The 16,264-nt window shown below is 43.2% G+C and overlaps 1 protein-coding gene across 4 annotated transcripts in view; it reads right to left on the bottom strand.

The window, feature by feature from the left end:
* Positions 1-1,076: 1,076 nt before the first annotated feature.
* ubr3 (ubiquitin protein ligase E3 component n-recognin 3) overlaps positions 1,077-16,264 on the bottom strand; it is a 45,458-nt gene continuing 30,270 nt past the window's right edge. For all 4 annotated transcript variants that reach the window (XM_021597131.2, XM_021597132.2, XM_021597133.2 and 1 more), the window contains 9 exons: positions 13,461-13,563; positions 8,533-8,633; positions 6,705-6,829; positions 5,581-5,688; positions 5,196-5,321; positions 4,898-5,077; positions 3,810-4,019; positions 3,461-3,600; positions 1,077-3,306 (listed from right to left, as the gene is read on the bottom strand). In XM_021597131.2, the coding sequence (XP_021452806.2) occupies positions 3,189-3,306; positions 3,461-3,600; positions 3,810-4,019; positions 4,898-5,077; positions 5,196-5,321; positions 5,581-5,688; positions 6,705-6,829; positions 8,533-8,633; positions 13,461-13,563 (1,211 nt within the window). In that variant the 3' untranslated portion in view covers positions 1,077-3,188. The remainder of the gene's footprint in view (positions 3,307-3,460; positions 3,601-3,809; positions 4,020-4,897; positions 5,078-5,195; positions 5,322-5,580; positions 5,689-6,704; positions 6,830-8,532; positions 8,634-13,460; positions 13,564-16,264) is intronic.

Raw genomic sequence — 16,264 nt, 5'->3', positions numbered from 1 at the left:
TGTTCTATCTGCACATTTCTGCAATGCCCAGAGACAAAATTCACTGTGACAAGTAGAAAAATCTGAATCAATGATGTAATGTGTTTAATTTCGATTACAGTATGTTCTTTGACATTTTGTGAGGTAGTAGGCGTATGTGATCATGTACATGGAAACATTGTCAGCACTAACAATACATTTCACAAAAATGAAATACAAATGACAGTTTTCACCATATGACCAGAGCAGAACTTTGACCATGTGTCTGAAGTTGGGAGAAATAATATCAAGTTACAATATTGCCTTAGCACTAACATGTACATCCTGCTCTTACAGTCAACCATGGAGTTGAGCTGTGAGAATAAACTAAAAACTGTCCAAATAGAAAATAATTATTTTCAGCCCCAAATTGTGGCTGAATAGATGTGTATTATTCTTTTCCATTTTGGACTGTTTAGTTTATTCTCCCAGCTCGACTGCATGGTTGACTGTAAGAGCAGGATGTACATATTAGTGCTAAGAGGCAATATTGTACGTTTTTTGGGCAACCTGAACAAATTCACATAGAAATGGTAGTTCTAGATCAGTCACTCAATGAAAGCAAGTCTGAGAAGCAGTAGATTTGTGCTATGTGCACCATTTTCTATGCTTACCGTTCTTAACGATTCTTCTTTTCTTACTTTAAATTGTGTGCACCAGATTCAAACAGCTGAAAATACAATAATTTTGGTTATGGGAAAATATATTTCAGAGCTGTTGCGATGGTACAATGATTCTCTACACTGTACTTGCTTGTTTTGTCACAAACTAGTTTTCCTAATTTCGAACAGTAAATTGAGTGATTTTTTGCATAGTCCATCTTTAAGGGTTACCATGGAGCTAACCTCAATTTCAACTTGAGGTCCTGAGAAATCATAGTTAATGGCCTGAGTAGACAAAGGAAGCACAAGGGGCTTTGCTGCAGGCCAATTATGTTAATCATCTGAATGGAACGACAACACAAACCCACCGGAGAATAAAAAATAAAAAAAATAGGATATACATTTGTTCCATATCGAATCTAAATGACATCAGCATGGAGAATGAAGATAAACGAGTCAGTGTGTTTATATTTTATTAACATATGTTACATTTTGCAATAAATGTCCAAGTCACACCTTCTGATCCAACTCAGAAAGCCTGAATCAGCACCTACAGTAATGTACTGTATACCTTCTGATTTTCATTCATATAGGAGAACAAAGAACTTTCAATTAGAACGTACACCCATCACTTATTGGATATTTTGTTGCAGTCATGTAGGCTACAAAGTAGGGGACTGGGGAAAAAAAAGAGGGAAGGGAAACTCAGAGTAGACAGATAAGCAGCATGCGTGGATGGAAATAAATATTTCCTAAAAGATTCCTCCTTCGAGCACGATGTGGACCAGCAATTCACAAAATACTTTCACCAGAATAAAATCACCCAAGGATTTGAATGTGCTGTTTTTCACTAAAAGTTATCTTGCACGCACAAGTGGATCTACTCATCCAGATGTACTCATCTACCCATCTACTCATCCAGTTGGCGACATAGTTGAAATTACAAAGCATTTAAGACCCAAAACTCAAAAAGTGTGAATGAAAAAAACAATGTCATGCATACATTGTGTATTATGGTTGAAGTCTGATGTCTAACATTGGAAAGCATCCATGACCCAAGATAATAATTTAAACTTGGAGAAATGTAGGCATGGGGAAATAGTTGTCCTTATAAATATACTGGAATTATAACTTTTGGCAATCAAAAGCATACAAATAAACTGTTATTTGAAAGTATAGAAAATGATATAATTGGACCACAAGTGTGGATTACATGAATGACAAATTTGTTAAGGTTAACGCTATTATACTTTGCAAAACCACCTACAATTACATCTATTATCATCAACAATTTCCCAATTTCTTGTCTTTACCTATGGTTATTTAAAAGATGGGATCTTGCATTATGAGCCCATATACATTTACCATAACTTTACAGAGAGACTAAAAGGAAATGTGAAAATCAGGCCCCAAAAAATAAATGAAACTGTACTCTAAAACTGCAGAATTCTTCACCAGCACAAAGGATGAAATGATTCCCATTCCCTTAAAGAAAGCCATATCAGTACAATAACTTTGAAATAAAAATATTTCCATTTAACTATAGCAAAATCCCATTGCACATGACATTCTGAGCAATGGAGATTTTAGGAAAAGCATGCCAATTACATTGGACAGATATACTCCACAACAGTCTTTTCTATGTACTCTGCTAGACTGGTGAGTGGGCATTGAGTTTCCTCAGGGACCCGGGCCGGAGGCGTAGTGAAAGGCAGGACTGCAAAGACCAATAGAGATGACTGTCTCCCTCAACCTTGCAGTGAGCTAGAATCAACAACCTGTTATCAGCCATCTACCAAAAACAAAACCTTAATTTCTTAGAAAAAGAAAACAAAAATAATCTTTACAAAGGTAAAATTACTTATTTGAACAATGAGCAGCAACATTTATTAAAAATATTAAAAAGGTATTTTAAAACTGCAGCAAAGAAATTATACCTGAGGATGATTTTTTTTTTTAATTGCCTTTGCTTAACTGCAATAAACTCTTTGTTGATGAGTGGACTTGTGTCACCTACCAGAATGTCCCAACACACACACACTGAGCACACAATTTACAATTGGTATACTTATCAAGAGCTTTAAACTCATGCCAGCAGTACGAAGTCAAAAAATTAGGGATATGCATCAATTTGTACATGGTGACAAAGATGATAATCATTAACCTTACCAGGGGCAAATCTGTCATTCTATATACTCCAAATAGAGTAGTTCGAACTCAACCTGTAAGCCAATCAGTGTACAAATATTCACTCGAATCTGAGTATGTTTTTGTGAAAAAAAACTGCCTGCCTTCAAAACATCTTCCAAACTAACTGGGCAAAGTTGTGCTTTCAGGTTTCTCCCTGTTGAAATCCACTTAAATAAAACACACACACACACACACACACACACACACTTAGTCTTGAGGCATGATTGTACACCAAACTCCACATAATCCAAGGCTGTGGCAGTGACACACTCACTGCATATTTGCTTATATCACATGATAAGATTCCTATATGTTTAACAGAGGCAGACACATAAGCCAAAGAGATTCTTTTCCATCAGGGTGTGGGTTCAGGTAACCTTACAGTCCATTGTAGTGAGGTCCCCAGCGCTTGTTAATGTGATCAAAGGTGTGCGAAACCCACTGTTGCTGCAGTACTCTATACCTCTCCACACACAGAAACAGGGGCTTGCCACGACTGCAAAAAGATTGTAAAAATGTAAGCAAATCATTTCAATCATCAGCATGGTCCCCACCACATCAACCGTTCATGTGAGAACCTGACAAGATCATTGTGTGAGATATGAAACTGAAGAAGTGTGCGGCATTGTGTCTATGGAGTGTGTTCGTACCGTAGATCGCGGTCCTCCTCTCCATGGGCATCCAGGTAAACAGAGCCCCACAGGCAGAAGCGATGCCCTCGGATGATGATGATGACAGAGGCGTTGATCAATAGGAAGATGCCTGTTGCTGCGCCACAGTGTTGAGAGTGCTAAAGACAGACATGAACAATCTCTTCACCTAGTCACTGCACACACAGCAGCACCAACCAAGCAAGTAATAATATCCATCAATGACCTAAAAATTAAGCACGTCGGGCCACCCAATGAATAAGACATCTTTTTAAACACGGTATGAAAACCATGCTGTTTTTTTCCAGATATAGTCTAATATGGCCTTCGAAAAAGCAGGGCCACTCACCAAAACACATTCACAGATCCCCTGCTGCTTGCAGCACAGCCCTTTGAGGCACACAAAGGTGCCACAGACGAGGCAGAGTGCTGGGTCCTTTGGCACCTTTTTGCAGGCAGTACAGGCCTTCTTGTGGTAGTACTGGAAGATGATGTTGTAGTGGTCAGGTAAGTGGAGGAGGTGGGGAGACGCCCACCGTGGATCCTGGACAAGCAAGGTCTGGATGGAGAAAAAAAAACAACCCAAAAATATGTTTGTCAAAACATTCCAATGTTGAACTGCAACTTTGTGACCTAGGCAATCCATTGTAACAGCTTGGATGGCATAGGAGCTGGTGCTCACTATTGTGCCTTGTCCATGGTAGGCCTACCCTTCAGCTGCCTCAACACTTCAGAACAAAACCAATTCCGCAAGAGCTGACTCTGAAGTCCCTTTCATTTAGCCATGTGATCTTCTGCTCTCTCTAACCTGTCAATAGAGTCTTAATCAGCGGACTCATCAGGTTTGCCTCGGCAACCTTCAGACATTGAAGAAAATATGACATAGCCCTTTCATCCTGCTCCTTTAAGCATCACCCCCAAGAAACACTTAGGCTACTGTACATTCATTTCAGTTAGGGAGGGCATTGTCTCTCTCCACTTGTTACTAAAAAGGGATTTAAGAATATAGGAAATTAAAGTAAGTTTTAAGCCTTCTACTGAATAACTTGTCAAGAGTTCCTAAATGCCACACACTTCAACTCCAGAGTGTAATGTCGTGGGTTGAAAGGTATGTGGAAACAATCCAGAATGGCAGTGTGAAGCGATGTGAGGTTTCATCTTGTGATGTAAGGCAGCAAAGGTCAGTGCCGAGTGACAAAGGCAGGGTGGGAAAAACATGACTCTCGCAAGGGCTATATTCAGCACTGAATATACAGTAGAGGTGCTATACGCAGCACTGGCGAAAATAAAGGGCCTGAAGTGCCATGGCTCACACATGGTGTCAATACTCTTGTAACACAATACTGAAAAACAAAAATGACACCACCATTGGTGCTTTGGAGACGTTATAATGGAGCACAACAATTGGTGGCGTTAAGTGCTCAGCCTCAAACCTACTATTGATTTCTTTGCCTGCGTGTCAGAGAGCCCCGTGACCTCAGAGCACCATTGAGTCATCAGGTCGAAAGCGTTGACCGTCCAGTCAAGACACGAGGCACTGTAGATGGGGTTGGATGGTTGAAGGGCTGGGGCCAGGAGCCCTAGACAGCCGGCGAGGCCTGAGAATTCCTCTACCTCCTGAAATAGAACAAATGGTCAGTGTGAGTTAAAGCCGTGGGGTTGGAGCTGCTACGGTGCAGGCAGGTAGGTAGACAGACAGACAGACAAAGATGTGGAACAGTAACAGTAACCGTACCGGGCAACCTGACAGTTTGTCCCCATAGAGGTGGTGCTGCAGGAGACAGGAGAGGCGGAGGTAGGGCAGGCAGAACTGCTGGAGGCTGTACTCTATGGAGTGTGGGGACCACACACTGGAGCTCAGCTGGGGAAGGAAGCACAGGAGTAATGACTCATCAATAACCTTTCAACAGCTGGCTGATAATGGGGTGATATACATCTCCTTCAGAGAGCACAGATATCAAAGCATTGTTGTTCTGGGTAATGGCCAATTTATCATGTAAGAGAAAAGAGGAGAAAACCTGGGGGGGGGGGGGGGGGGGGGGATTACCAGGAGAGATGGAGCTAGCCAAGCACAGAGTTCGGCAGCTTTGTTTTGAAACCCCAAACGCTATATGGCTTACCATAGACGGCACTTCAGTGTTCACATCATACACAGTCTTCACCTTGGACAGCTCACCGATGACATGGCTGAGAAGAGCGTCATAGGACTTCTCGGCATCGAAAGCATTCTGTGTGAGAAAAAGTCCAAAAGTAGTGGAGAGGTGGCAGAGTGCACAGCACTATAGAATGACTCTACTTTGAAACAATTCAGCTTGTGCCACTGGAACCGTTTCATATGATATTCAAGCAGTCAATTGTCAAGTATTTGAGATGTGCTGCAGTGTGCATATTTCCTCCTCAAAAATGTGCAGCACTGTATAATATCTTATGCAGAATAAGCCGAGGACACATTTTCATGCAATAAATTATTTCACCGTTGATAAGCGCCAAGACATTACTGAATGTGTGTTCTGATAAAATTAAACTGGTTTGACTAATATTCTATATGGAGTAAAGCTGCTAGCATTTATCAAGTTGACGGTGGGAGAATATAAACCAGCAGCCAGTCTTATCTAGCCTGGCGTTCTCAGTCCTAGATTTATAGCTGGAGGAATTTGAAGTCAGGATTTCCTGCCTCTGGGCTCGGGATCTCAGTTGAGACTTTGGCATCTTTTTATCAACTGCAATTTAAATACAACGACATCCCTCCAAATATGGCCCGTGTTAACAATGAGGATTTCCGAGGAGTCTTAAATGACAGCTCGTGAGCGAGTAAGTGCTGCATTGTTCGTGACGGAGTGGGGGAAGATATTCAGCAGCGCCCCAATAGATAGAAAACACTAAAAAGGGTGGGCATTTTGCTGTTTGCCCATTTACATTCCAACCAGTCACTTGCTAATACAGATTTAATAGACTGAAGATGAAAAGCCAATTAATGTCAGCCCTCTCCGGTAATCTCTCTCTCCTTGATAATGATGATCGATACATCTACAGCCCAAACTGCTTAAATTAACTTGGCCAGGGCTTAATCTTTATTTGCATTCACACTCATTTGCTACGGCTGTAAACAGTTCCTGGGAATAACAGGTAGAAAGTATAGAGACACCGCATGCATTGGCTTCTCAATAAAGGAAACTTTCCTAAGGTAACTTGGTAGAGTACAAGGCAGCAGTATGGTGAGGAGGGTGGGTGATATGTCCATTACCTTCTTGAGAGCTCCAGACGTGCTCCAGGCCTGCCTCTCCTCGGGGCTGAACTTGGCTGAGAGAGATGCCAGAGCCTGGGTGTACTGCAGGTTGTACAGCATCCTCACCAGACAGATGAAGTGTTCTGCAGGGACAGAGAGAGGAGACACACCCATGTTTAGTGTTGGGATACTCGACTTTCATTGTTTTGAGAAGAATAATGGAGTCATAATTAAAGTCGTTGCCATTCTCATTCGAAGAACCACTCATGGATGAAACTCTGCATATCATAAAAACAGGAATGTGATGGCAACAAAGTTAATCGTTTTGGAAGAATATGCAAATTACCGCCCTTCATTTGCATTTTTCTTTTACAATAATTATGGGCATGGATAGAGCATCCTAGCAATCAGCAAAAACAGGAAATCACAACAGCCTAGATGTGTTCTCCACAGACAAATTACTAAGTGGAACAATACATTAATACAGGCATACAGTACAGTATCTCTTCCCAATGACTACTTCGAACACCTTGTTAAATAGAAAGCAGTTTTATCTATGTTCAACGGTACAAATAATTACTTAAAGGAGGCCTAGAATGATCTGTAAGAGCCCAGACAATCAGGTTGCCTTCAAAGGAGATGAAACCTTTTTATTGGGCTAGAAGACAAGTCAATAGGTTGGGTTCGGTCTCCAGAGGAACGCTCCGGTGTTTATGCTCGTCAAATAGATTTGTAATTAGCAGGGGGCACCGGGCCCGCCAGGTGGGAGCTGCGATTTGGAGCAGGTCTTGGATTTGAACCGACAGAAAAACAATTCCCCCTCCTTAGGAAAGTGGTGGTGGTGACAGGTCCACTGGGCTGGCCATTGTGTTGCTTGTCAGCATATTAAACCCCCCAAAAACACAACCTTTACCGCCATGAAGGACATACAGGCTGTTAGGAAGCCCCCCGCCTCCCCCTCCTATCCACTCTAAATGAGACTAAAACCCAGACATGTCCTGACCTCTGTCTCCATGCCACGGATATAATAAAAATACTTCATCCACACCCATCTCGCATAGTGATGTGTTAAAAATTCCATTCTCCATGTCACAAGGAGGGCCGTAATGATGCGTATTTGGCTTAATCAATGTGGAATTGAAGACGACACAAAGTCAATCTAAAAGTGCATAAGACACGGAGTGTTAATCAGTCAATAGGGAGAAGAGGTCTAACAGCTGTGAAATGGCTTTCTCTGGAGAAAAAACAGCAAACTGTCACAGCTATATCAACACCATCTCAGGCTCTTTTTCACTCACCATGTACAATTGTATTGTCCTGTATATTGTTTACCAGAGTTGAGTATAGCCTATATTTCAGAGTATTCTACATTTCTCCCCCATTTTGATGCTAGGATAGATCTTTAGGCCTCATACCGCCTCAGTGTCCATGGATTCAAGCAGTTCAGCACAGCACAGCTTTGTATGGCATAGCACCCATTAAGTAGGCTCTATGATTGCTGCAATTAGGGCTCCAATGTAGTGGCCCTCCCCTCAGGCACAGGGCTGAGCCTGGAGGAGATCAAACAGGAAGCACTCAGCTGGAGATGAAGGGCATGTGAAGGGTGCACAGCCTCCATAAACAGGGCGATGTCACTCTGCTCCTTACAGCCAAAAATAGAGGGAACGGAAGAACAGATAAGAACCCTCCCTACATTCAGTCATGATTAGGTCTGTCATTCTGACCCAGCCGATGAGGAACCTCCGTCTGTAGCCTCGTTAACTCCCCTTCCCCTCACATCCCTCGTCTGATTAAAAATATCTATTTTTTTTTTATAAAAAAAATTATGGATAGTTGGTGACAGCACCTTTGCGTAGTGGCTGTGGCATGGTCAACACAAAGATGATGAGCAGGGATGGGCAGTCTCTGAACAGCATGGGGACCTCTGGCCTCTCGTCATCCAGGCAGCTGTAGAGAAACACACACCTGAGGTAACACTAAGACGGATTGAAAAACATACAGTACATTCGCATTAAGATAAGAGTTAAGTATTGATTGAAACAAGAAATACCAGGTAGGTACACATACAGTGCATAAGGAAAGTATTCAGACCCCTTGACTTTCCACATTTTGTTACGTTACAGCCTTATTCTAAAATGGATTAAAAGGAAAGAAAATCCCCAATCTACACACAATACAAAGCGAAAACAGGTTTAGAAATGTATGCAAATTTATTTAAAAAAATAAAAACAGAAATACCTTACTTATAGTAAAGGGTCTGAATACTTGTGTGAGACTCAACATTGAGCTCAGATGCATCCTGCTTCCATTGATCATCCCTGAGATGTTTCTACAACTTGATTGGAGTGAATTGATTGGAGTGAGTGATTGTGGTAAATTCAATTTATTTTACATGATATGGAAAGGCACACATCTGTCTATGTAAGGTCCCACAGTTGACAGTGCATGTCAGAGCAAAAACCAAGTGAGGAGGTCGACGGCTTTGCCCGTAGAGCTCCGAGACAGGATTGTGTCGAGGCACAGATCTGGGGAAGGGTCCCAGAAAATGTCTGCAGCATTGAAGGTCCCCAAGAACACAGTGGCCTCCATCATTCTTAAATAGATTAAGTTTTGAACCACCAGACTCTTCCTAGAGCTGGCCACCTGGACAAACTGGCAAGGGATGTGACCAAGAACCCGATGGTAACTCTGTCAGTGCTCCAAAGTTCCTCAGATGGGAGAACCATCTCCACAGCACTCCACAAATCAGGTCTTTATGGTAGAGTGGCCAGATGGAAGTCACTCCTCAGTAAAAAGACACATGACAGCCCACTTGGAGTTTGACAAAAGGCACCTAAAGACTCTGACCATGAGAAACAAGACACTGATCTGATGAAACCAAGATTGAACTCTTTGGCTTGAATGCCAAGCGTCACGTATTGAGGAAACCTGGCACCATCACTACGGTGAATAATGGTGGTGGCAGCATTGGCAGGGACTGGGAGACTAGTCAGGATCGAGGGAAAGATGAACAGAGCAAAGTACAGAGAGATCCTTGATGAAAACCTGCTCCAGAGCGCTCAGGAACTCAGACTGGGGTGAAGGTTCACCTTCCAACAGGACAACGACCCTAAGCACACAGCCAAGACAATACAGGAGTGGCTTTGGGACAAGTCCCTGAATGTCCTTGAGTGGCTTGAACTCGATCTAACATCTCTGGAGAGACCTGAAAATAGCTGTGAAGCGACGCTTCCCATCCAACCTGACAGAGCTTGAGAGGATCTGCAGAGAATGGGAGAATCTCCCCAAATACGTGTGCCAAGCTTGTAGTGTCATACCCAAGAAGGCTCGAGGCTGTAATCACTGCCAAAGGTGCTTCAACAAACTAAAGGGTCTGAATACTTATTTCACTGATTTCCTTTTTTTTTTTAAATATACATTTTCAAACATTTCTAAAAAGCTGCTTTTGCTTTGTATTTATGGAAAATTGTCTGTAGATCGATGAGGGGGGAAAAAAATGATTTATCCATTTTAGTATACGGCTGTAACCTAACAGAATGTGGATAAAGTCAAGGGGTCTGAAAACGGGACGGGATGAATTAGGAGTCCCCCACTTTAATGCAGTGGGAGAAAGGAAAGCATTTTTCCTTATACCCCGTGACCCACTTCCACAATGCAACCCGAGCCACATATTGTTGTTGATTGCCACCTCCATTTAAAAATGGCAGCCCATAGAGAGCCTCCATCTCCACTCAAGACCTCCGGGGACATCGAATGAAGGGAGGTGCACTTACACAATAATACGTTCCATTTTGGGATGAATTAGGAGGGGGAATGCACCTTCCAGTTTAAATTGGAATACAATTGTGGGAGACTCCTTTGAACAGTTATTAAAATGTCCATTCAAAACGTTGTGCTGCGTTACTCTTTCTGAACGCACCTCAAACCTTGGCTCAAAGACATCTCCAACCACTGGGAATACACCTCAGTCTGTCCCTCAGGTAGGAAGCTAGAAACAGCGATGCTGAGTGACTGAACAGAAATAGCTTCTAATCAAAAGATAAGAGCTATTTTAGTAACTGCATGCAGGTTCCGGTATGTGCAAGACGCCCCCAAGCTGATTAGTGTGCTTCGTTCAGGAAGACCACTCCTGGTATCTGGTACTTCTCTAATCCATCCTACTAAAGTAAATCAGAATGATTGTTTACTATATTGAACACCTTTAACTTGTTCATCTTGAATTCTCCATTAGCCTAGAACAATTGAAAACTTCTTGATCTACCATAATATACATTTTAAATGGCTGACGCAAAAATCACTCAAATTCCTTCTATTCGCCCCACCACCTGTCAAAGAACTGTATTATAAACTGTACGTGAAAAACTTCCAAACAGCAGCAACAAGTAAAAGAGAAAGGAGGGGCAAAAAAAAAGAGGACATGGACAAGACCGGATGGGACTAACCAATAGAAAGAGCAGAGACATCAGATCAGTTTGCCAGTTCAACAGAATATATTCTTTAGCCAACGCTGTTTAAGTGGACCCCTAGCTGGGTTTACCCATTCAATTCTGTCAATTTCCACCCAGATTATTCCCAATAACTACTGGTAGGTGCATGTTAGAGAGAATGTGCACGCTAAAATGCATTGAGCTGCAAAATAAATTGGGACAGTGACATTCATGGCTGTTTTTTGGGGCTCTGTAGTCCAGCACATTGGATTTGAAATGATAAACGACTATTGAGGTTAACGTGCAGACTCATCTTTAATAACACTTCTACATTAATGTGGATGTTGTCGTGACTACAGATAATCCTGAATAATGATGAGTGAGAAAGTTAGAATCACAAATATCATGTTGTAATGGTGAGAAGATTACAAGATCTACAAATTTGAGTCACAAGCTTGAGGTAGTCATTGTGTGCTATGAATATGGGACCAAATAGTTAACTTTTTACTAATTTAATTTGTCCCTCAAATGGGGGGGGGACTATATATACACAAAAAGTGCTGTATTTCTAAACGGTTCACCCGATATGGATGAAAATACCCTCAAATTTAAGATGACAGTCTGCACTTTAACCTCAGTCATTGTATCATTTCAAAGAGGACAGAGCCAAAACAAAAAAAGTGTCACTGTCCCAATATTTGAGCCCACTGTAGATGCCCATTGCCTTTATCTTCAGGGCCAAGAACAAAGTCCTCCCTTGAATATACTGTATACGCTGCCCTCAGTGGAGGCTGCTGAGGGCAGAACAGCTAATAATAATAATAATAATAATAATAATAATAATAAATTAGTAATAATGGCTGGAATGGCGCAAATCAAAACACACAGAAACCCTGCGTTTGATACCATTTCACAAATTCCGCTCCAGCCTTCACCACGAGCCCGTCCACCCCAATTAAGATGCCACCAACCTCCCGTGGCTGACCTTAATATGCTGTGCACTTAACTTGCAATGACGTCACACTTCCAAATGCCCTCGAGGAGTCCCCCACTTTAATGCAGTGGGAGAAAGGAAAGCATTTTTCCTTATACCCCGTGACCCACTTCCACAATGCAACCCGAGCCACATATTGTTGTTGATTGCCACCTCCATTTAAAAATGGCAGCCCATAGAGAGCCTCCATCTCCACTCAAGACCTCCGGGGACATCGAATGAAGGGAGGTGCACTTACGCAATAATACATTCCATTTTGAAGGCACTCGCCGGTTAATTCTAGCGTGCAATAGAAGAAAACCTTTATGACGCAGCAATCTGCTTTTCACTCCGTCAAATTCAAACAAAGACTTGCCTACAGTGAACATAAATATATGTTGCACATTTCAGTCAAATACAGATGACGAATAAAATCAGATGAGCAATGTAATTTTTTGAAAACGAGACTTATTTAAATGTAAGGCATCCCACATAAAATGGGCATCAGAGAGCGGTTATGAAAAACAGATTGTGTTTTAGTCAGACTAGGCAGGCACGGGCATCGACGTTCTCCGTCCTAGTTAAATAGAGCAACACGACTGGGGGGTGTCAATGACATAGTTGCCTTCCGGATCTCTAAGGGATTTTTGAACACGAAATTACTCCTCCGAGACTCCTGCCTGGCTCGGAGCATTTAAATAGTAACAGGTGTAAAAGCTGTCTTCCACTGCTAACAGGGAGGGAGAGAGGTCGTTAGGTCACCTAATAGTGCTAAGTGTTATGCGACTGGGATGCTAATAGCTCTCAAGACTGAACCTGGGAAGCCAAACTGTTCAAGACAGAGCACGTCTGACCAACAAAAACAAGCTCTGTAGCGAGAGCATGAATAAAGGGGAGACTTTGCTTTGTTACATTTCTCTGTTTCTCTGAACCTGTAAAAGATGAGGCTGGGCAGCGGAGGGCTGAGATGTGTGGTGCGGTTGTTTCTCGGTGCAGTGATCGTGACGGGGTCGTTTCGCTCTCTAACGAGCACCCGGTAATTTGCCAGATGCAGCAATTATTGGTATCTATGGCAACCACGCATGGTGCCTTCTCGGTTTTTGGCTCCTCTTTGTCTAGAGGAAAAGCTGCAAGGGCCAGGGGGGGATGGTGGTGTTTAGCGTGAGGGGAGAGTGGCACTGTGATTACAGGAAGGGTGCGTATGTGTTGAATGACTGTTAGGGTAAACTGGACTTAGGAGAGGGGTGTAGGGATGTCAGGTGGATCTGCACGACTCGGGGGGGTTCAGTGTGTGTAGTGGACCTGCAGGGCGAGGAGAGGAGAGTAGAGTACCGAATGTCTGTGTAGTGTAGCTTTAGGATGGCCGTCACTCACTCGTCTCTTCTCTGAGCCACCTGGGTCAACCTGGTCCAGGGATTGTACGCAGAATCAATGCTGTACAGACGCATGTGCATGGCAAGCACATGGAAAAGCTGATCTGAAAGACAGAAGGAAAAAAAACATGGATTTAAAAATGGTCAGTCAGATCAAAACACTGGAGCAGATATGGGACGGCTAACTGTAGCTGGCCACCTGCATGTCCACTGGCCAGTGCCTACTGGCACACCAAGCTGTGAGTGTATCAAAATGACAGATGCAGTTGACTTGAACTGATTGCACTGAGCGTAATGGTTTGGCTGGGTAGCGGCTGGGACAAAGCAGGCCAGATGGATAGACGGCACTACTCCGCTCCCAGCTATCCTCTCTGCTCAGGAGTCACACCTGTTCACTGTGGAACTAATGGAACATGAAGAGCGCCACACCTTTCTCTCGCTCTCACACACAATCAAATGTCATCTCTTCCTGGAACAATGTCCTCCTTTAATATTAAACACAAAAAAAAACCTCATTACATCTACTTCTCCTTAATGGCCCACTAAGGTAGTGCTCATTAGAACCAGAGTTAAATGTCTATTTGAAATTTGAAAAAAAAAAACATTAAAATTACACCTGTAAAGCATACCATATTACAAACCATAAGTTTGATATAGAGACCTGCGATCATGTTGGCTACTTTCTCTCACGAAGAACCACCAAGTGGTCTGAAATACTAATACAGTTCTTTACATCCAAATGACCTGTAGCCCAATATATATATATATATATATATTTAAAAAAAAAAAAAAAAATCCTTTCTTATTCTTCTGATAGTTATGACAGAGCTGTAATGCAGCAAAACATTGAATTCCAGTGCTGCAATGTGGACCTTCGGGTGAGTTGGCTCACACGGCTGTCAAAAACTAGAGCAACACTGCCCTCCACAGCTGACACATGGCTGCAGCAGGATACGACACAGAGGTCGAAGGAGGTGAGCGACTCTGCTTCAGTCCCTCCGTCTGTCAGATGGGGTTAGAGTCCCTCCACTAGAGGACGAAGATATGTGAAGAGTGACACTGTGGTAGGAAGGATCGCCAGTCAATGCCCTTCAAGCTGGCAGGGGACCAGGCTTCAATTGCTGCTCGCATGGCTAACACCTCTTCCATCAGTCAGCCCCTGCTTGGTATGTGCCTGTTCTCCTCGCCCAGTCTGCTGCGATGTTCTGTACCCCCCCCCACAGCCACACGGTCTGACAGCAACAATAGAGAGGTATTCAGTTTGCCGTCAGATATTGATCTGGCTCTGCTTTCTATTAAAGCTCATGCTATTTGCTATGATCTTTACACCCCCCGCACTTGTTATCCCTCCGATATAAATTTGCAATGGCTGTGTGACTTATGTTGGGATTAGATTACTTTTACACCCACCCCCCTGCGGACAAACACTTCAAATGAGAAATTATCTTGGACACATCTCATCGTGATAGGCAGACACCTACCATAACAGTATTGTATTGGACGTTGAAGGCCATCTTCACTGTAAAGACCACTTCACGAGACTGGCCTAATTCAAAAATGGCAGCTATACCAGAGGCGAGCCATTTGAAGGTGGACTCTCCACAGTTGATTTAACGCGAGAGACTGCCGGCTCCACTCTCCAGCCCATGACATCCTCACCAGCTAAACGATAAAAGTGCCTTGTGGGATATGGGCTTAGGAACCCCCTTGGGTTGTAGTAGTTAGCGCATGTCCCCTGTACCCTGTACCCTCTTCCATGTCCCATTCCCTACGAAGAGGCAACACTAATGTACTGCAACTGAGTAAATGTGGCCGCCGGCGTGGCTACACAAGTAATGTAGCTCAGAAAACGGCAGTCCTCTAGTGTGAAATCTCTTTTGCCCCACTCAAGGGTGACAGGCGTCTCACTAGAGCAGAGAGCAGCCCGAATTTATCGGCACTAAACAGACTAATTAAACAGAGAAGGAAAAGGGACTGCACTCATCCCCAGGCTCAGCTCTGATAGAACATAATGTTTAACACATTAAAAAAGGTCAAGTTCAAATGACAGACTAAGTAGAATCAAGGAGAAACACCTTGGGCATCTCGAGTCGACCATCCAAAAATCAGAGCCTCGCATCTTCGTCTGCACCTCTGAGCATAAGTGTGTGTGTCGTCCTCCAATCGACCACCAATGTCGGAGGCTTGGTCTTCGGCATTGTTGTCACAGCGGGCAGAGTCACCGCTCAAGATGGCAACATCACTCGGTCTTCATTTCCAGTCCACCCCAGAGTGGACACCCTTGCCACACAATCAACTAAAACAGCACTTGACACGTTTGTCTGCTTCATTTACCCTGACGGCAGAACGCGTCGGCAACAGCTCACTTGGGATAGCATGTCTTCTTCCCTACCACTGCTAAATCGACAATCTTTACCAATGGTCCAACGGTTACACGGGCGAGCGGCTTCAATCTCACCTCAGACACTGTATTACACAAGGGACGTTGGGACAAGGCTTCCCACCACCTCCGATTCCCTCAAGTCCCCATAATCAGCCTAAATTCCAACGGTCCTTATCGTAAAAGAACAAAGACTAAAATGCTTCATACTAATTAATCTCTTTGAATCTAAAAAAAAATAATTAAAAACTGTTGGTGTATGAAACATGGGTCAATGGCTTTACACAAGGTCAACTTCGGATGTACACAATAGCTTAGTGGTCAAGTAGAGGGCAACACACTTCATTTAGCATGGAGTTGACGGAAGGAGGCTTCATGCATGTTAATCTAGTGAGAAGCAAGGCGAGGGGAGTGGTGTATTGTAC

This window comes from Oncorhynchus mykiss, chromosome 3 (assembly GCF_013265735.2).
Source record: "Oncorhynchus mykiss isolate Arlee chromosome 3, USDA_OmykA_1.1, whole genome shotgun sequence".
NCBI lineage: Eukaryota > Metazoa > Chordata > Actinopteri > Salmoniformes > Salmonidae > Oncorhynchus > Oncorhynchus mykiss.
The sequence above is the reverse complement of the archived record's forward strand: the minus strand, read 5'-3'. Positions and strand labels throughout refer to the sequence as shown.